The 21,513-nt window shown below is 33.4% G+C and overlaps 2 protein-coding genes across 3 annotated transcripts; one reads left to right on the plus strand and one right to left on the minus strand.

Moving 5' to 3' along the window:
* Positions 1 to 6,434: 6,434 nt before the first annotated feature.
* LOC115717115 (cullin-associated NEDD8-dissociated protein 1) lies at positions 6,435 to 15,410 on the plus strand. 2 transcript variants are annotated; one of them, XM_030646059.2, is made up of 29 exons: positions 6,435 to 6,591; positions 7,287 to 7,391; positions 7,479 to 7,648; positions 7,763 to 7,973; positions 8,185 to 8,350; positions 8,783 to 8,912; positions 9,027 to 9,141; positions 9,298 to 9,455; positions 9,540 to 9,663; positions 9,792 to 9,842; positions 9,944 to 10,026; positions 10,546 to 10,630; positions 10,707 to 10,808; positions 10,922 to 11,020; positions 11,580 to 11,690; positions 11,771 to 11,854; positions 11,924 to 12,064; positions 12,197 to 12,289; positions 12,410 to 12,531; positions 12,635 to 12,797; positions 12,879 to 13,118; positions 13,207 to 13,455; positions 13,548 to 13,724; positions 13,820 to 13,966; positions 14,061 to 14,177; positions 14,261 to 14,429; positions 14,521 to 14,598; positions 14,682 to 14,820; positions 14,929 to 15,410. In XM_030646059.2, exons 2-29 carry the CDS (start codon positions 7,356 to 7,358, stop codon positions 15,023 to 15,025), a joined length of 3,657 nt encoding a protein of 1,218 aa, XP_030501919.1. In that variant the 5' UTR covers positions 6,435 to 6,591; positions 7,287 to 7,355; the 3' UTR covers positions 15,026 to 15,410. The 2 variants fall into 2 exon arrangements, with proteins under 2 accessions (XP_030501919.1, XP_030501920.1); XM_030646060.2 differs by having other exon boundaries at positions 6,438 to 6,591; positions 7,331 to 7,391.
* A 68-nt stretch (positions 15,411 to 15,478) lies between these two features.
* Positions 15,479 to 18,266, minus strand: LOC115717116 (uncharacterized). The gene is made up of 4 exons (XM_030646061.2): positions 17,734 to 18,266; positions 17,588 to 17,641; positions 16,045 to 16,170; positions 15,479 to 15,901 (listed from the first exon to the last, which is right to left on the minus strand). The coding sequence occupies exons 1-4, from the start codon at positions 18,139 to 18,141 to the stop codon at positions 15,674 to 15,676; spliced, it is 816 nt and encodes a 271-aa protein (XP_030501921.2). The 5' UTR covers positions 18,142 to 18,266; the 3' UTR covers positions 15,479 to 15,673.
* Between the last annotated feature and the right edge of the window lie 3,247 nt (positions 18,267 to 21,513).

Genomic DNA, 21,513 nt, shown 5'->3' on the forward strand with positions numbered 1-21,513 from the left:
CGGAAGGAGTCATTATTATTCCGCTGCACCCAATGTAAGGTTTCTTAAACTTTATATGTGTTTAATTTATCGTTTTAGAAAGTTCATATTTAGGATGTTAATAAACATACTTGTGAGTAGATCTAAGATCCTGGTAAAATAATTTCCAACAGGAACACCACGTGCCATGATTACTCTATGCTGATCTCGTTAATTGGGATCTACTAAGCCAAATGGATTTAAATAAAATAGCTGATAAATTAAACTAACTTGTAATAACTTATAACTTTAAACCAAAATAATATTACATATTCGGGATCCCGTATTTTTTTTAAAAAAATATTACAAGTTATTTACACAAAAGCCAATCTAAGCAGCAAAATGAGATTTCTAAGGTAGACCCAACTCTCGTGGTCTAGTTTGGTCGCAACATGTATAATCACCTGCCATAACAGAGATTCGGTATATATTATAGATGTTAAGGCCACTAGCTTCATGTCATTATTAACATTTGTTTTGGCTACTGCTTCCATCATCATATGAATGTAATCTTGAGGCTTTCTCCTATGTGTTGCTTGACGTTGGTCAGAGAACTGACCTTCATATTAGTCCTTTGTCGTTATGAATTGTTTCTTAAACATAGATTGTAGACCCTTCCAGCTTCGAATGGATTCGAGAGATAACCTTTTCCACCAATTTTCAGCGGATTTTGTTAAAGTTAATGGAAAACAAAGGTATTTCACATTATCACTTACTTTTTCCACTTGCGTCAATCTATTGTATTTAGATAGACCAGCCTCGAGGTTCGTTATACCCTCATATAACTCTACTTGTGGCATTCTAAAGCTTTTAGGCCAAGTGCTTCTATTATTCTTCTAACACATGGTTATGAATCCTCCTTTTCGGAATTAGATACAATCCCACTTTGTTTTTAGATCAGACAATCTGTGAGCTTAGTTAATGCAACTATCTGATCTTTCAGCCACCTAGTATGCCAATCCAGCAACTCGTTCATGGATCTATCATTGATGTTGTTCTTAAGGTCGCCTCCATGAGGTTTTTCCCTTTCACCTTTGGCTCTATCTCTTTTGACATTTAAGCATTTTTGGAGGTCGGATATTGACATACTATCTTCTAGGTAGATGATTTCTACTCTTTCGCGTTGGTTAACAGAATCACTAGGGCGGTTTTTTCCATCCCCAAACGGTAGGCCTCAGTAGTTGAGTACCATGCATATCGTTTCGCACAACTCTACCTCGTGGATCAATAAGGCAGCTTTGCTTTAGGGCATAGGCGACCTTCTTTCTCTGTAATGGTTGGTTGGCTATGTTCTTATTGTCCCGTGGAGCATCAGGAGCAGTTTTTTTCGCAGGTTCCTCCATGACACCTTTTTCTTAGTCTTTAGTGGGAGCAGGAAGTCTAAAATCTATAAGGTTAGCCTTAATGTGGTGGTATTTTCTTCTAGAGTCGGCTTTTTCATGAGTGTTTTCCTCAGGATCGATCTAGGCTTGTTACCATGCCATTATTTTTTGCATTTGACGTGAGAATTCCTCTTATGCTGTCAATTTTTATTTGGTCTCGACGAGTTCCTGAGCCATCCGAATTACCTCGGGATCTGGTTCATAATAATACTCTTCATTGTTTTTATTATTTCCATTGTCTTCAAGATCATCGTCATGTTCTTCTTAGTCTTCTTCGTCAATGGGATCCTCATCAACGTATTTCTCATGTTGCTGGTTCTTTTTGGCAGGTCGACTGCTCACTTCTGATGTCTCTCCATCTCTAACAATATCCATCTTGGCGCGTATAATGGGAGGCAGATCACCATCATCCATGATAGTGTCCCTATTGCGAGCGGCAAAATTGGTGACGTTGGCTTCAAATCTTTCTTTAACTCTCAATGAAAGTACCAATATATTTATTGAAATTTTTAAAAAATGATTTAAATGAAATTAACGCTAAAGAAATAAATGAAATATAAATATTGAAATGAGGATTTTTACATGGTTTGGGTATTAGCAAATTCTAGTTCACGAGTCAATATTATTTGGCTAGAAAAACCTTCGAGTATCACATAAGTATTTTTTGTCTAGTTTATGAAACCTAACTCTTTTGCCTTAACTTTCCAAAAGGAAAATCGATCATTTGCATGCAAGTATCACGCTATATTTATAGGCTAGGGTTTCATGTAAACTTGGCCCACTAATAAAGTGAATACAAGTAATATATTTACATTGGACCTATTAGGTGAGGCCCTGCCCATGAGTCGATGGTTGTTTGTACACGTGGAGACCTCTAGCGGTAACAAGGGGCAAGTGTGCGTCGTCTTTGCATATAATTTTGCTAGAGTAATGGCTATTGGAAAATTAGAGCATGTTTGTAAACGTGATTTTAGACCGTCTTTCATACTCTAATTTAAATCAACTTGATATGGAATTTTTAATTTGAATTAGAGTCATTTATCATACATTACTTAGAGAGTTTGACAATATTTTTTGCTTAAATATTGAATTCTCGAATCCTTTTACAATTAGGGATGGACCTATAATTAAAATTTAGGGTGAGCAACTTTTAAAATTTTAAGGAGGCACGTAAATAAAAAATAAAATTATAAGAAGAATTTAAGCATATAAAATGGTATTTTAAAAAATTACAAGAGCAAAATGAAGGTTGATCATTTTTTAGGGTGGGTAACTGCACTATCTTACTTTGGTGTAAGTTTGTCCTTGTTTACAGTGAAAATAGTGTTCTTATTCATAGAAAAAATAGGAATAGACCTTGCAAAACTTCAACTAATACAAATTTGCCAAACATGCTGGCTGAACACAAAAAGCCAAAAAAGTAAAAACTTAATTCTGGAAAATCTTACAAAACCAACCTCTATCTTTCTTACTAATTTTTTTTATATCTATTTTATACAATTTCACTATTATTATACTTTGAAATTTTTGTACAATGTAAGGAATGGTATACATAATTTGATTTCATACCGCCTCATTTTTCACTCTTCATATCATATGTACTGTTGTACTAGTAAACAATATAGATATTTTTTCTCATCCTAGAATTCTTGCTTCTCCTTATCCATTTTAGAGTATTAGCCAACATATATTGATTAGATTTAATCTACAACCATCTGAGTAGCTCTTGAGTGATACCCCTATAGTAGCAACATTAAAAAAAGATGGACATGTGTTTCAATAGCATTTTCACATATCAGACATCTATCTTCAACAGTGATTCCAAATCAAACAAGTCGATCTCTAGTTTATAACCTCCCCAAGTAGCCATCCAAGCAATAAATTAGTGTTTTGGCTCACTCAATCTATTCCATATAATGGCATTTCACTTCTTTTTCTCTTTAGGCCACATTGAATAAATGGACCTTGTTAAAGAAGGGCATTTGCTGAAAAGTTGACTTAAATGTGGCTTTTCTAGGGTGTTCTCCCCTTCTTGTGGAGGGTTTTCCCTCTATTGGGCCTTCAGTCTAAGCACAAATCAGGTAGTAGATGCATGTGGACAAGACCTGTCCACTGATTATGTGATAGGTGAGGGTATGCCATAAAAGGTAGTGGGGAAATTACAAAGATTATTTACTTTATGGGAAACTCGCTTTGCCGTTGGTATGGAAGGGACAAGCTATAGTCCTTTTCCCTTTATATGCATCGACTGATGGGGACCACCTATCTCGGATATTATCACGCAACCTGATAGGGTATTAAAAGTTGTCACTAATATCATCCAAATTTTGGAGCAACAATACATTCTAGCAATAAAGGCAACCCATTATGTCCAACACAATCCAAAATCCACCGAAAACCAAATTGTCCACACCTGCCCAAACTCGGTCACTAAGTGGGGGTTTAGTAATGAAATATCTAAAACCTAAAATTTGTAGTCAAAACAAAACCTGCCCAAATGTGCAACCCTATCAACCTTTATTCTTACTTATTACATGTTAGAATCGCTAGGAAAAGCCTCCATGAAAATTAATATAATATTAAAGAAAATTTAAATTTTCAAGTTCAATGAGAGTTTAACATATTATTACCAAATACAAAATCAAAGATTTGTAGTAGATTTAAAGTCTATAAAAAGGGTCATGAGAAGTGTCTTACTTATTCTTTAGCACGAGAAATTTTAGAAATATTGCCTGCCTAAAAAATTAGAGAAATTATCCCATATATTATTTTTTAAAATTTTTTTTTTAATTTACGGTTTGGATTTCTCCGGTGATTTTTATGTGGATTGCTATGTAAATTTTAGTTGCGATTTAGGTTGTTCCGTTAGTTGCTATGAGAGTTTTTATGTGGAATTCTGTAAAAATGTAAAAAAAAACTACTTTAAAGTGTAAAAATAAAAAAAGCCCCAAAAAGTTATAGTAATTCATTATTAATGAATAAGAATATTGTTTTTTGAATGGTAAAACCATCAAATTCTGCTACCAACAATGGTAACAAATCAGTTGGCACAGACGCCAAACTGAAAATACAATCAAGATAGAGTAAAGAAGTTCTAGCAAAACTATAAACTACTTTATTCGCTGATTGCTTTACAAAATAGACACAAACATCTCTAAACTTAGGAAACAAAACTTTACAATCATTAATTACATTACCAAATAACAAATATCTCTAGAATCTCTATTTCTTAGTAATGTGAGAAACTTCCATAAAAAATAAAAAATTAATTACTTGTAGAAAAAAGAATAAAAAAAATATTCTAAGTAATCTAGCACGAAATTACTAAATACAAAACTAAAGTAGTTTATATGGTTATGACCGTTAATTTGGCGGGGAATTGGCGTGTAATATCTTCTTAATCTCTACCACACTCATCTTATTCTCCGTTAAAACAAAATTTGAAAATTTAAAATAGTCCAAATACAATTATAGTCTAAAATACTTTAAATCATTACATAAAATAAAATTTATAGTTCAAAATATTAAGAATTATTCAAGATAATAAAAAGAATGAAGAATAAAACATAAAAAATAGAATAATTTCTTTTTTGTTTGGCAACTACAAGATTAACACTACCCACATTTGGTGTTTGGCTAGAATTCGTTAATTTAAGTTGAGATAAAAGTTAAAGTTATTCATTAAAAAAATGTTAAAATTAATAGAATCCAATTTTTAGAAAAAAATGTTATGAATTTTGATTATCAAACTATATAATAAATTTCTTTGTTCTAAAGTATATTAACTTATTTATCATATGTTATTAAAAAAATAAAATAATACTATAATAAATAAATAATATATATTTTTAGTTTTTAAAAAATATTTTATATTTATTGAATGTTTTATATTATTATTATTTTCATAATTTTGTGTTAGGAAACTACATAAATTAAAGTTTTTTTTTTACTTAACAACCTAGAGTTTCTTTTATACTTATATTTCGGTTCTCAGATGTGATAAAAAATAATTTAAAAAAAGCGAATGAGTAAAAATTTATCGACAAAAAAATTAATAAATAAGGACATAAAAAATAAAAAGTCTAAATAACATAAATTTATATATATATTTAATCATAATGAATGAAGCTATAATATAATTATCCTAATAATACAACCAATAATTTATAACACTTTAAAATTTATAATTAATTAGTCTCTCTGTTTTATTAAATAATAAAGAAACAATGTATTTTTATAAATGGTAAAAATAAGACACTTACTTTAATTTTTGATATTTATATAACCAACTTGAAAATAATTTCTAGCACGAACATAACCGATTTTATCATAACACCTCTTAATTGAGTTATTAGTAAATTTTATTTTGACAAAAAAATAGTTCACGGTTTTATTTGTACTATTTTGAAAAATATAAGGTTCATTTTATCATTTAATAAAACAGATAATCCAATCAATAATTTTTGTAGAATAAGAGTTCAAAATGGTATTTAGCCAATAATAAAAGAGAATCGCTAAAAAGTCTAACCTCATACTACTAATGTAATTAAATATCGAGTCCCATATAATTTAAAAAAATAACTTTAAGGGCTCGTTTGGAACGCCGTATTAGGTCGTATTGTATTGTATTGTATTGAATTGGATTATATATATCATATTTTTATATAATACTATGTTAAACTTTAATTTATACTAAAATATTATACATTTAGGTGTCCATAAAAGTTAATACCACATATAGTTTTACATAAAAATATTGTATAAAATATAATTCAATATAATACAATACAATACGACTTAATACGACGTTACAAACGAGCCCTTAAGAAATATTGTTAACTAATCGTGAAGCAACCTCTATAGAAATGTTAGACATTAATAGTACCCAATAACAATGCTCATAATAAAATAATTATTTTCATGTTTAGCAAAATGCGAGGTTAACACTACCCCGGATTGGAATAGAAGTAACCTCGTCCAGTGTTTGGCTAGAATACCATTATCCAAGTTGAGACACAACTCAGTTGTAAATCCCCAAATATATAAGAGCAAAGTTCAACACTTTCAACTCCTCAGCCCTACACTGTTACCCAAACCGAGAGCGATAGAGAAGAGAGAGTGAGTGAACTCGTGAGCTTTTTCCTTACACTGACTCAGTTCATTTCCCACCTCCGACGGTCTCTAATTTCTGGTGAGTCTTTCTTTCTTTACTTCTTGATTTCTGGTTTTTTTTTTTTTTGATGTTTTATTTTAATTTGATTTTCTCATCAATTAAACGCAGATCAAGAGTTCACCCTAAGTTTCTTGCATTTTATAATTCTATTAAGATAATTTTCATTGAATTTATTCGGTTTCTGAAGTTTTAATTGTTTTGATTCTTCGTACGTGTTTCACTTGGCATTGTTGATTTTTGTTAAGGGTAGGGTTGGTTTGATAATGAAATTGGGATCGGCTGATTGTTTTGTTTTTTCTTTCGAAATTGATGGAGTTGTTTCTTTTGATTTGTTCTATAATACACAATGTGGTGCTATGGTGCATAAACTTAGGTGTATTATCAAATTTGGATTCAGTCATAGTCCCGTTTGGTTTAGCTTCTATAAGCTCTTAGGGCTGTTTGGATAAAGAAGGAAGAATCATTTTTTAATAAAATAATTTACATAATTCCTAAATTTTTTTTTCTTTTTATTGATATTCAAACAATTTGAAAAGTAATTTTTATTAGAAAAAAGATTTCCATATAATAATTCTAAGCTTATACTTAATTTATACTTCTGGCTATAAGGAAAAGTAAAAGTTTAAACAAACAGAGCCTCTATATTTTATGTAAAGAATATATAATGAGAGCTGTTGTTATTGATTGGTACACTTCTTTCTTTTTTTCTCCAGCTTGTTATATTGAGATATTGACATTTGCTGAATTTGGCGGGCAGCACGTAGTTGTATAGTTGTGCAGCTATGGCGAGTTTGGCTTTAACCAGTATACTGGAAAAGGTATATTTTTGAGTTGTGAACAATGATTTTGTGCAATTACAATGTTGTCTTTTGTGATAGATGATTGAGTTTTAAACTTGTATACAGATGACGGGCAAGGATAAAGATTACAGATACATGGCAACTTCTGATCTCTTGAATGAGTTGAACAGAGATAATTTCAAAGCTGATACTGATTTAGAGGTTAAGTTGTCAAACATCATCATTCAGCAGCTTGATGATGTTGCCGGCGATGTATCTGGGTTGGCTGTGAAGTGGTACAATATTTTCTCTGTATACCCACTTTACATTGTTGTAGCTGTTAGTGAATTATTTGAAACTAAATGGAAAATGCTATCTAAATTTGCTCACATTTTCGTGTGTTCTTGTAGTCTTGCTCCATTGGTGAAGAAGGTCAGCGAAGCACGAGTTGTGGAAATGACCAATAAACTTTGTGAGAAATTGTTGAATGGAAAGGATCAACATCGTGACATTGCAAGCATAGCTTTAAAGACTATTGTTGCCGAAATTGCTACTCAATCTCTTGCACAATCTATTCTAGTTTCAATTTTGCGACAGTTGATTAAAGGGATTACTGGCACTGTGAGCTTTCTTACTCATTCTTGTATATGGGAATTTAGTTTATAAAGTCATTCTGTAGTAGATGTTTTGTATGATTACTGGGCTATTATTTACTTAGTTCATCCTTTACACATCTTCTCTTGTTAATTCTATCGTGTATTCTTTTTCCCGACTAAAAAGAAATGCTTGTTAAGGCTTCTTACTAATCACTTACTGCACTTATTTTGTACAGGGTACAAGCACAGAGATAAAATGTGAATGTCTTGACATTTTATGCGATGTCCTGCATAAATTTGGAAATCTTATGGCAACTGACCATGAGCTGCTGTTAGGGGCACTTTTGTCCCAGTTGAGCTCTAATCAAGCCAGTGTCAGAAAAAAAACTGTTGCATGTATTGGTAAGATCAATGTAATACTTTATGCTATAGTTGATTGTTTTCTGAACTCTTCATTTAATAATATTTGCTAAGTGTTGTTTGTTTTCTCATTTGAAGTTTGTTTTTCTAAGTCTTGTTTTGACTAGAAGCTCCACTGGTTGTAATGGAATTATAATATACAATAAACTCAGGGGGTGTTTGGTGCTGGTTTTTGTTTACACGGGAATGTGAGCAAGGGAGTCACATGTGGGGGCATGTGAAACTCAAGTTTACAAAATTATTCACTTTACCCACTAAATGTTTGTGGGCCCCACTACATCCCCACCTAAAAAAATACGCTAAACAAAGGATTTAATTCAAATGCCCCCACATCCTAACACTTATTTCCATAACAAACGCCCCCTTAGTTTCTTTTCCAAAAAAAAGTTTTAACTTATGATCTTTTTCTTTCAGCATCTCTTGCTTCAAGCTTGTCCGATGATTTGTTAGCGAAGGCAACAGTTCAAGTTGTTCAGAACTTGAGAAATAAAGGTGCAAAATCAGAAATGACCCGCACAAACATTCAGATGATTGGTGCTCTAAGGTGAGTGTCAAAATGTTTATTTTCTGTCTTCTAAATATCTTTTCACGTTCCGTGTTTCTTATTGTTTAAAATTCAAAATTTTCTTTTGCTGATGAGTTCTTGTATGTGCTTCAGTCGGGCTGTTGGGTATCGGTTTGGACCCCATCTTTCTGACACTGTCCCTGTTCTGATCAATTACTGCACGAGTGCATCAGAGAATGATGAGGAACTTCGGGAGTACAGCTTGCAGGTACATGAATTATTTTTCCTTTATTTTACTTTTGGTGCTCTTTTGTTTTATTGTTAATGTTTACACTTTGCACTTTTTTTTTTTTTTGCTGAATATTTTTACATGCCAATGCTGAACATTCGTTGTATTATTTATTCTGGACTATTTTGACTGCAGGCACTTGAAAGTTTTCTTCTGAGGTGCCCCAGGGATATTTCATCCTACTGTGATGAAATTCTTCATCTTAATCTGGACTACTTAAGTTATGATCCTAACTTCACTGATAACATGGAAGAGGATACAGATAACGATAGTCTTGAAGAAGAAGAAGACGAGTATGTCCTAAATCTGTCTTTGAGGGTAATTCACGACTCTTAATCAATATGTCTTTTTAACGGTTGGTGTTTAATATTTTGTAGTGAGAGTGCAAACGAGTATACTGATGATGAAGATGTCAGCTGGAAAGTTAGAAGAGCTGCTGCTAAATGCTTAGCGGCATTAATTGTATCTCGTCCTGAGATGCTTGCAAAATTGTATGAGGAGGTATTGTTGTGCTTGCTTTTGATACCTGTATTTCTATAAAGTTGTAATATAGATTTTATTTATTTATTTATTCCTTTTAATTTTGCTTCATGGATCTTGCATTAAATATTTTATCTATGCTTCGTCAGGCCTGCCCAAAATTGATTGAGAGATTTAAGGAGAGGGAGGAAAATGTCAAGGCAAGTCCCATTGTTCTCTATGTGCATAATTGTTTTTCATTTTTTTTTACCTTTTTTGTAGTGTGTTTGTGGGCTGGTTATCTTATATTTCTCTGCTGCAGATGGACGTATTCAATACATTCATTGAACTGTTGCGTCAAACTGGAAATGTTACAAAAGGGCAGATTGACATCAATGAATTAAGGCAAGCTTCTTTATTTATTTATATGTTTGTACTTGACCCAGATTGTATGTATGTATGTATTTAGTTATTATTATAGTTTCTACATATCCTCAAAATTCCGCAACCTTACTTTTAGCTCTTTTCCTTATCCTTTTTGATATGTGCATGGGTTTGTGTTGTTTTTTGGCAAATTATGGGGGACTAATGTTTTTTTTGGTCAAATTGAATAATATCATATATATGAATTTTGCACATCTAATTCTACTCACATATATCTTTTTTAAACATAGCAACACTAACAAGCCATAACATAAGATTTTCATGGTGCAAAGCGCAGTGTTTATAACAAGCTACCCACATATACTCTCTCCCCACTCTTGACCCCCTCTCAGTAGGCCCCATTCATAATATTGCTTGTAAATGTAATAAGCTGTGGAAAAAGATGTATTCTTTTGGCACATTTCATCGGTTTCTTCAGTTACCTCTCATTGGTTTCCTATTGATGGACTAGTATCAATGCTTAAATTCATTTATGTGCAGTCCAAGATGGTTGCTGAAGCAAGAGGTGCCAAAGATTATCAAGTCTATAAACAGGCAACTGCGTGAAAAGTCTATTAAAACAAAGGTAGAGATTTCTCATGTCGATTTTTTATGCATTTGTTTCAGACCTGTTTTTTAAGCATTACATTTTACCTTGGCAGGTTGGTGCATTTTCTGTTTTGAAAGAACTTGTTGTTGTCTTGCCAGATTGCCTGGCAGATCACATTGGATCCCTCATTCCAGGAATTGAAAAGGCTTTGAATGTAAGTACAATGTTGAAGCAGAGATTTCAATCTATCTTCTGATATTTATAATATTACATCTGGTGTTAATATTTTTTCCCATCCCCTATGTTGTTTTCAATGATCATATACAGGACAAATCTTCTACCTCAAACTTGAAGATAGAAGCTCTTATTTTCACAAGATTGGTCTTGGCTTCACATTTTCCGTCTGTTTTCCATCCTCATGTCAAGGTAAACATCACTGCCCTTCTTAGTTAGTGCAGGGTGGAGAACACAATCAGGAGAATTTGATGTATGGATATAGATATGCTTGAAACCTAGAAAAGTAGATGTTCTTATTTTTTCCTTTTAAATCAGTATATATATATATATTTTGTTATGTGTTGTCATTTTTTATGATCTTTTGTTGCAAAACCTCAGTAAACTAACTTGGTTGATGTGTCAAAGAGATTTTTCAAATTTTCTTTTAAAGGACTAACTTATTTACTGTACAAAATATTACTGTTTTTTCTTCCCTTCTGTGCATGAATTACATTCAACTATGGTTTTGTCCATATTAAATTTTGATCTTAAATAATTTTCATATAAGACATGTTATTTTCTTGCTTCTTGTATCTTTGCTTCTTTTTTGTAATGGGATGTTGCACTCTTTAAGAATATTGTTTATTGCATTTTTCTTCTCTCTTTTATTTTGCAGTGGAATGCTATAAATACTCTGTTTAAGGAATTTGCTTTATTTTGCAATTTTGTTTACTTCAGTGATGTTTTTCTATTTTATTTTATTTTGCAGGCTCTTTCTAGTCCTGTTTTATCAGCTGTAGGTGAGCGTTATTACAAAGTGACAGCTGAAGCATTAAGAGTATGCGGGGAACTCGTTCGTGTTGTTCGCCCTAACATTGAAGTGAGTTTAATTGGTACTCTGTAAGACTCCAGGATCTTGTGCGTCTGTTGTTTAATTGTGTACATGATGTTTTGATGTAGGGGAATGGTTTTGACTTTAAACCTTATGTTCGCCCACTCTATGATGCCATAATGTCACGTTTGACAAATCAAGATCAAGATCAGGTCAGTAGTATTCCTGTTTAAGAAATATTTCAGAGGATTTACTGCGACTCACATTTTGTGCTTATCCAGGAGGTCAAGGAGTGTGCTATCACTTGCATGGGACTCGTTGTTTCAACATTTGGTGATAACCTGAAAGCAGAATTACCTTCATGCCTTCCTGTGCTTGTTGATAGGATGGGTAATGAGATAACCAGACTAACTGCTGTAAAGGTGGGTGTATGTTTATTTGTTTTATGCAATACCCACAAGTTCTTTGGCTTGAGTTTTCTTTTTTTGGGGGGGAAACACCAAATTCCCACTAGCTTTATGTTAGTACACATTTGCTCATCGTTTTACTTCCAGGCATTTGCTGTGATTGCTGCTTCTCCGTTGCAAATAGACCTTTCGTGTGTTTTGGAGCAAGTAATAACTGAACTGACTGCATTCTTAAGAAAGGTAAGAGAGTTTGTAACTTATTCTTATGAATAGATCAATATATAATCATATTATTACCACCATGACCATAGTACATATTTTTTGTTCAAATTTCTGAACTTCACTTCTCTTGCTAAATAGGCTAATCGGGCTTTAAGGCAGGCAACATTAGGGACCCTTAATTCCCTCATAGTTGCTTATGGCGATAAAATTGCTTCCCCTGCGTACGAGGTTATCATTGTGGAACTCTCTACTCTGATAAGGTTTCAACCTACTCCACCTTTTTTATTTGATTTTTTATTTTTGCTTATCCAATCTCATTTAAGTTTATCCAGACGTGGCTCTAATATTTCATTGATTTCTCAGTGATTCAGACTTGCATATGACGGCTCTTGCTTTGGAACTCTGCTGCACCTTAATGTCTGACAAGAGATCAAGTTTGGTTATTGGTACGGCTGTTAGAAACAAAGTTCTTCCTCAAGCATTAACATTGATCAAAAGCTCATTGCTTCAAGGACATGCCCTGCTGGTAATTTGCACGTGCACTTTGCTGTTAAATCTCGATCTAGATATTTTGCATGTTTAAAGACTTATTTTTTAAATACTGCAGGCTCTGCAAAACTTCTTTGCTGCTTTGGTCTACTCTGCGAACACAAGTTTTGATGCCTTGCTTGAATCCCTTCTTTCAAGTGCTAAACCATCCCCCCAAGCTGGTGGTGTTGCAAAGCAAGCTTTGTATTCAATAGCCCAGTGCGTGGCTGTTCTTTGCCTTGCTGCAGGTGACAAAAAATATTCATCTACAGTAAAAATGCTTACAGAAATTCTCAAAGATGACAGCAGTTCCAACTCAGTAAGCATCCTTAGGATATCTTCTCTGTACATTTCACTTTTAAAAACAAAGAAATAAATTTGAGTTTGCTTTCGATATCATATTTCAGGCCAAGCAGCACCTTTCTTTATTGTGTCTGGGGGAGATTGGCAGAAGGAAAGATCTAAGCTCTCATCCACATATAGAAAACATAGTTATCGAGTCATTTCAATCACCTTTTGAAGAGATAAAGTCTGCAGCTTCGTATGCTCTTGGCAATATTGCTGTTGGTAATCTATCCAAGTACTTACCTTTTATTTTGGATCAGATTGACAATCAGCAGAAGAAACAGTATCTATTGCTTCATTCCTTAAAGGAGGTATGATATCTTGCACCATACGTCTAGGGAAGGTCCTGTTGTTATTTTCTGAGAACTCTCTTGGATGAATTTCTAGTTTACTATTATTGCAGGTCATAGTTAGGCAATCTGTAGATAAATCAGAATTCCAAGATTCTAGTGTTGAGAAGATTCTTAAGTTACTATTTAATCACTGTGAAAGTGATGAAGAGGGTGTTCGTAACGTTGTAGCTGAGTGTCTGGGTAAAATTGCTCTTATTGAACCTGCAAAACTGGTTCCTGCACTTAAGGTATCAACAGACTTTTGTACATTAATGTTTAATTAATGCATGATAAAATTATTAGACCGGTTGCTAATATTCAGTCACCATCTATATTTCTGAAGATCCGAACAACTAGTCCAGCTGCATTCACTAGGGCTACAGTTGTCATTGCGGTGAAATATTCAGTAGTTGAGCGCCCAGAGAAGATAGACGACATTATATACCCTGAGATCTCATCGTTCTTGATGCTTATTAAAGATGATGATCGGGTAAGTCTTGCATTTTTAATTAAACATTCCTCCTCTCCTCATCTGTGAGTAGTTGGTTTTAGATTTGACTGATTTGATATAAATTCTTTGGCAGCATGTTAGGCGTGCAGCTGTTTTGGCTTTGAGTACATTTGCTCACAATAAGCCAAACCTTATCAAGGGGCTTCTCCCTGAGTTGCTGCCACTTCTCTATGATCAAACAGTTGTTAAGGTAAATTAAAGTTCTGTAATTTGTGGCATGTCTACTGGACATTGTTCGACTCTGATATTTTTGTTCTTAAAAACTCTGTGCAGCAAGAATTGATAAGGACAGTTGATCTTGGTCCATTTAAGCACATTGTGGATGATGGCCTTGAGTTAAGAAAGGCTGCTTTTGAATGCGTGGACACATTGTTGGACAGCTGTCTAGATCAAGTGAATCCATCATCTTTCATTGTTCCTTACCTTAGATCTGGTCTTGATGGTGAGTACTTAATATAAAAGATATGTTTTTATTAGTCTTCGTATTACTACTACGATCTTGAATTGATTCAAATTTCTGGCATTCTGTGCAGATCACTATGATGTTAAAATGCCTTGCCATCTGATTCTTTCAAAGCTTTCAGAAAAATGCCCATCAGCGGTTCTGGCAGGTTGGTAATTAGATGATCATGTTAATTCTTCAATTCAGCATCCTGCAAATTTATGACTCGTATACTATTCATTGCAATTTCAGTTCTCGACTCTTTGGTGGACCCTCTTCAAAAAACCATTAATTTCAAGCCAAAACAAGATGCTGTCAAGCAAGAAGTAGACCGTAATGAAGACATGATTCGCAGCGCCCTTAGAGCTATTGCTTCCTTGAATCGAATAAGGTTTGCCCCGAACCGAAATTAGTCTAAAAAGCATTCACCGCTAATTTATTACTATGCCATCAAATGCCAATAACCCTTCTGATGATGTAAATTCATGTTATTCTGCAGTGGTGGAGACTGCAGCCTTAGGTTCAAGAACCTAACAAATGAAATAACCAAGTCACCAACCCTTTCCGAAAAGTACAATTCAATCCGAAATGAATGAGACGGCAAACAGACACTCCCCGAGCCCCCTTTCCCTTGGCTGTTGCATAGGAGTTTCACTGTAAAAAGTGATGGAATTTTATTACCAAACACCACCTATTTTTGAATTTAGAGAACCGTAAGGCATTTCGCTGTGAGTGCTTGTTGTTGATTGATGCACCTGTAAAGCGGCTTAAAGGTTTAAAAATTGAGGGTTATATAGAAAAGTGAAGTCATGGCCATTCTAATCTCTTGTATAGTTAGTTTCAAACCACATCCCCAAACTCTCTTTACTTATAGTTTGGGTTGAAGAAAAATGCAATATATGAGTTTGCATTTCATTGCAAAAGTTGGACTAGACAATGTTTTGTTTGTTTGTTGATAGGTATTTCTTGTGGATTTATAAATAGTTTATTTAATTTAGAATTTTTTGGAAAGTACTTGAGAATATTTAAATGATCAAAAGATTTTTGAATTTCATAGCCAAAGATCAATTTTTATTTTTTTACTTGTGTACAAAATTTATAATATTAACTTTTCTTCAAAATATTTATTATAAAAATATAAGACCTAATTTACACCATCGAACTAAAAATGTGAGCAAAAATATAGGGAAAATGAATTAGTTACTACTACTTTTTTTCAACTACAAAGTAAACTCTGTTGATATTCATTTCTCTTCAAACTCTACATCGATGATCTCAGGTCCTGATTTTGATGATGTGTTGTTGCCTCTGCTATTTCCCGAAAAGAAGTCCCCAATACCACCGCCACCACTGCCCCCACCGCTGCCACCGCCGCCACTTTTGGGCTGCCACACTGTGTTTCCGCAGCTAGTGCAACGTATCACTTGATTCTTGTAACCAGCAAATTGTCTCTTACAAGCTGGGCAAGATCCCTGTCCAACAAGTAAAGCAATATTTTATTAAGAAATTTGTACAACTACACTTTATGAAGCCAATTTGCTTAGTAACAATTCAAACTAAAGAATCAATAGAAGAAATCCAAAGTTTAAGAATAGAGACATATTGATATGATTACCTTTATAACAAGGCTATTGGCAAATGTTCCAATGAGAAGAGGACCAGCAAATGGTAATACCCATGTTGCAAATATCAAAAACCGGAAGAGCCATCCTGATAATGCGAACCAAATGAAGAAAATTGTCTGCAAAATCGTAAAAAATGCCATCAATTCATATTTCATTTGCCATAACTGAAAACCCCACCATTTATTTTTATACTGTAAAATGTTCAAATTATACATGCACAGCTCTTGACACTGTGTATGTATTTTTGACTATAGAGAAGTCCAATTACTCCACTAAATTTCAATCATGCCAAGACCAAAAGCATAAACTTTTTGAGCTTTGTATCACTAAATTATGATAAAATGTTGCTATGATAATCCCCAATACTTAAAAAAAAAAAAAATCAGCACAATAATCATTCATGGCAGTGTAAAGTTTACGATACAAAAAAAAATTCAACACAATAATCATTTGTCATACACAGCTCTTGGCACAAAATTTCCAAAACCAGAAAAGTTTATCACTTTGTAACTCTACAATATTCATTTGGCATAACTAAAAACCAAAGCATTGATTTTTGACTATAAATGGTTCAATTATATACATACATAAAGCTCCTGACACTAAATTTCTACAATCCCAAAACAAAACCCAGAAAAGTTATGATCATTACATTACTAAATTGTAAAAATCTTATCACATACACAATTTATATAGTGAATAAATGATGCTATAAAATGCAATAATCATCAAGTTCATTTACCATAACTAACAACCAGAACATAGAATTTTGACTATAGAGAAGTCCAATTACTAAATTTCTATCATCCCAAGTCCCAACACCAAAAGCATGTAAGTTTTGTACTTTGAATCACCAAATTGATGATTATCTTATCTTATAAAGACAATTCACGGCGGTTGTAAAGTTTTTGATGGAAACTTATCATACACACAATTCAGTGATCAAAATGTTGCTATAATTTGCAATAATGGTCATATATACACAACCAGAACATAGATCTTTGACTATAGAGAAGTCCAATTACTCCACTGAATTTCAATCATCCCAAGACCAAAAAAAGCATAATTTTTTTGAGCTTTGTATCACTAAATTATGAAACGCACAATTCACTGATTAAATTCAGCACTATAATCATTCAAGGCGGTTGTAAAGATTTTGATGGAAACTTACAGCGCAACCCCTTCATGTGACTTTGCAACTCTACAATATTCATTTGGCATAACTAAAAACCGACTAAAAATGGTTCACTTATACACATCCATACATAGCTCTTGACACTAAATTTCTACAAACCCAGGAAAGCTATGATCTTTATATTACTAAATTATAATAATCATATAATACACACAATTCAGTAATTAAATTGTGATAATCTTCATATTCATTTGGCATAACTAACAACAAGAACATAGATTATCTTAATCATATAAAACACAATTCAGTGATTAAATGTTGCTATAATAAGCCCCAATACTAAAAAATCAGCACAACAATCATTCATGGCAGTTGTAAAGTTTTTAATGGAAACTTACAGCACAACCCCTTCCTAATGGAGTATCCAAAAAATCAGACAACTGCTTCCTGTACTGTACGGACAAAAGCAAACCAATCAACGAATTAAAAATTAAAACTTTACGAAATTAATAACTCTCTTAAAAAAATTCACAAATTCACAAACCCTAGGCAAGTTTCTGCTAAAATCCACTGAAAAAGCTCGCCAACGCGATCCAATCTCGAGTTCTCTATCAATTTCCCGGGCTCGTGAATACGCAGATTGAGCGACGGAGCTCAGGCGGCGAGAGACATCGTACCGACGGTCGAGTCGTTCGGCGGTTTTCTTAGTTTCGAAGAGGAATCGCTCAAAACCATCATTGGCAGTACGCCAGGCGTCTCTCCAGGCTTCTCCGGAGGCCATGCGTTTAGCGAAGCCATCGAAATCGTTGCGACGGAAGGCTTGGACGACGAGGAAGTTAGAAGGTGAGTTTGAGGAGTAGTTGAAGTGGTTGGGAGTGGTGCGGGGGAGGAGGAAGTGGGTTTGTAGTTTTGGGGGGAGTAGAGGATTCCATCGGAGAGTTGTTGAGGCCATAACAATGGCGGTGGGTATAGGATTGTACGGCTTTCTGAGCCACAACAACTAGTTGAAGAAGAAGAAGAGAGGGTTCTAATAAGTTCTTTTTTTGTTATGGTATACCTTCACCCACCCAAGCAACAACCCCTCTCTCTCCTCTCAATTTTATTTTTTTAAAAAAAAATAATTAAAAATTTGTAGAATTATCTCATATACAATATTCTAATTTCTTTTTGGCTAATTAGAATTTTTACCTTCTAAACTTTGATATGTACCAAATCATGCTCCCTGAAATTTTAAGGTCGTTGAAAATGCCCCCAAACTATTGAAATTATTGGATTTAAGGACTTTTTCCAAATTTAGGAAAAAAGTCTAACATGGATGAAAATTTAAGGGGCATAATTAGTATATGTCAAAGTTCGAGTGGCATGATTTGGTAGATATCAAAGTCTGAGGAGCATGGTTTAGTACATAAACAATCACTAAAATAGTAAAATTTAATGAAATTAGACAAAAGTCCTTAAATCCAACAATCTCAATAGTTTAAGGGGCATTTTTAACGACTTTAAAAGTTCAGGGGGCATGCTTTGGTACATGTCAAAGTTCAGGGGGCAAAAATCCTAATTAGCCTTTCTTTTTTTCAAATTTACGGTTGGAGTTTCTTCGGTGATTTTTATGTGAATTGTTATAGCGATTTAGGTTAATCTTTTAGTAGTTATAGGGGTTGTTGTATGGAATTCCGTAAAAATGTAAAAAAAAAAAAAAAAAACTGTTTTACAGTGTAAAAATGAAAAAAATCTTAAAAATTATTAGAAAATATTTATTTATTTTTGTATAAAGTAATTTGCGACGTAAATACTTAAAGTGACGTTTAGTTTACTAAAATGTAATTGTAATAGTAATAGGAATAGTAATAAAACGTAATACTATTACCATGTTTGGCTTATTTTATAATGGACATTGTAATTAATTTTTTTTATTTGGTTTAGTATAAAACTAAAATTGAATAATTAATGTATTGACTAAAATGCCCTCATTTTATTTATTGTTAACTACATTTGGTAAAGAGATAAGAGAGAGAGACGGGTATAAAAGTCTTTTTGTAATATATTGGTAATTGTAATCCTCATTCATGAGTTATATCTATGTAATGAGAATTCATGCAACTCGTGTAATGCTCATTACAATGTAAAGAGATTACAAAAATTTAAAGGCTCAACCAAACATTCTAATTGTAATCTCTATTTCATTCCAATCTTGATTACACCAAAGCAAACATGTTATAAGTTTAACTCGCAAACGAGTCCGGTCATTCTCTAAAGAATGGTTGCCTATTCGCCTTGATTGCATTTAGAACCAATGATTCCCCGTCGTGACAACACATCAATGTCCTCTCTCTTACAAAAATGTTTGGTTGCAAATAAATACTTAAGTTTAATTTTTACAGTAATAATACTCAAGTTATATTTTTAGAACTTTTGTATGTATGCAACTATTAAGTCTCAAGTTATTATCCACGTATTATTTTCTTATTTAATTTTTAAATAAAAAAATAAAAATTTAATGATTTGGACTAATTAGGGATTGTTACGTGGCTATTGACTTGACACTTAATGGTTAGGTACCTATGAACGTTTCGAAAAATATAACTTAAGTATTTTAACAGTTAAAAAATAAACTTAAGTATTGATGCCACGAATTATTTTTTTTATATATATATTTTATTTATGCTTAATTATGTAAAAGTTGAGTTATACTATTATGCTCCATTGCATTATTTTAAATCTTGATGTAAAATTTAAAATGTTATTTAATACTCACTTAATAATTTATATAAAAAAAATAAAAAATAATAATACAAAGGTCAATGTTTAACGCCCAAATGTGACTTCCACTAGCGGTAATTGTAGTATAGATCAAGCGGTCGATTCCACAAGGAGGTGATTATGGACAAAAGCGTTAGTAGAAAAATAAACACAAAAAGTTAATAAAAAGTTGGGATGCTGAGATAGTGAATGATTTATTTAATGAGCGTGAACAGCAACTCATCTTGAATATTCCATTGACCATAGGCCACGGCAGTGACAAACTTACTTGGAGCTATGAAACGTCAGGTAATTACTCGGTTAAAAGTGGTTATAACCTTCTCCAAAAGCTTCATGGAAGATGGAATGCCAATGAAGATGAACTCACCAAATTTTGGACAAAGTTTTGGAAGCTGAAAATTCCCCCAAAGGTGAAGAATCTGGTTTGGCGAGCTGCTAGAGAATGCCTGCCGACTCTGCAACAACTGAAAATCAAGCGAGTCGATGTTCATACACTCTGTCCTATCTGCCATGCTGAAGACGAAACCATTGTCCATGCTCTCATTACCTGTACGAGAGTGAAACAAGTATGGGACAGAGTTGGTATTGGAACACAAGTTGTAGCAGCTGCACCAGAGAATTTTCTGGGCTGGTTTACTGCCAGTTTTGCTGCTGTTGATGCAGAAAAAAAACTGCTTCTCCTGGTCCTTTGTTGGGCCATTTGGAACGCCCGAAATGATGTCGTATGGCAACAAAAAAGTGTTACTGCAGCTGCCATTGTTGTGCAAGCAACAGGATACCTTGAACAATGGAAGAATGCTCAAAATTCTCGAATTGAGACGTCTTGGTCAGGCCTTAGAGCGGACGACGGTGCTGAGCATTGGACTGTACCCAGTGTAAACTCTATCAAGGTAAACGTTGACGCTGCTCTCTTTGATGGTGGCAACAGATACGGCTGTGGCTTAGTGGCTCGAGATCATTTTGGTATGTTAATTGAGGGGAAGATGGCGCTTTTTACTGGTTCGGTTACACCGGAGGTAGCTGAAGCAATAGGCATTCGTGAAGCGTTAAGTTGGATCAAGAGACATAATTGGCAGCAAGTTACACTCGAAACGGATTGCCTAACGGTGGTCCAAGCGATAAGAAGCGAGGTGAATATGATTTCAATGTTTGGCCAAATTATCCAAGAGTGTAAAAGTTTGTTGTTTGAATTAAAAACGATTTCTGTGTTATTTGTTAAACGATCAGCAAATGTGGTAGCTCATAACTGTGCTAGAGCTTCCATATTTTTTCCTGGTTGTACCTTCGATTTGGAGTCTGTTCCAATCGATTTGCTACCTTCTTTGGTAGCAGATTTTAATGGTTAATAAAGATGCATTTTCCATTCAAAAAAAAAAGTAACCAAAAGAGTTTGAAGATTTTTGTTTTGGTAATAAATATTAAAAGAAATCAAATAAAAGTGTAATCAATAGTCAAAGAGAGAAATGCTTCAATAATTATCCATATGCTTATTTAGCTATTTTGTACATTTGATTCACAAAGTTAACACAAATAATATAATATTAAAGTTCATTATATTTTGAGT

The sequence above is a fragment of the Cannabis sativa genome, unplaced genomic scaffold (genome assembly GCF_029168945.1).
Source record: "Cannabis sativa cultivar Pink pepper isolate KNU-18-1 unplaced genomic scaffold, ASM2916894v1 Contig2, whole genome shotgun sequence".
NCBI classification, from domain to species: domain Eukaryota; kingdom Viridiplantae; phylum Streptophyta; class Magnoliopsida; order Rosales; family Cannabaceae; genus Cannabis; species Cannabis sativa.

What these genes read in the sequence shown, in the direction of transcription:
- LOC115717115 (XM_030646059.2), top strand. Translation starts at nt 7,356, where the DNA reads ATGGCGAGTTTGGCTTTAACCAGTATACTGGAAAAG. An exon ending in TTAAAGGGATTACTGGCACT is followed by an intron (nt 7,974 to 8,184) that starts GTGAGCTTTCTT and finishes TATTTTGTACAG; the next exon opens with GGTACAAGCACAGAGATAAA. An exon ending in TGACTGCATTCTTAAGAAAG is followed by an intron (nt 12,290 to 12,409) that starts GTAAGAGAGTTT and finishes CTTGCTAAATAG; the next exon opens with GCTAATCGGGCTTTAAGGCA.
- LOC115717116 (XM_030646061.2), bottom strand. Translation starts at nt 18,141, where the DNA reads ATGGCCTCAACAACTCTCCGATGGAATCCTCTACTCCCCCCAAAACTA. An exon ending in TTAGCAGAAACTTGCCTAGG is followed by an intron (nt 17,642 to 17,733) that starts GTTTGTGAATTT and finishes TTGTCCGTACAG; the next exon opens with TACAGGAAGCAGTTGTCTGA. An exon ending in CATTAGGAAGGGGTTGTGCT is followed by an intron (nt 16,171 to 17,587) that starts GTAAGTTTCCAT and finishes ACGATTTTGCAG; the next exon opens with ACAATTTTCTTCATTTGGTT.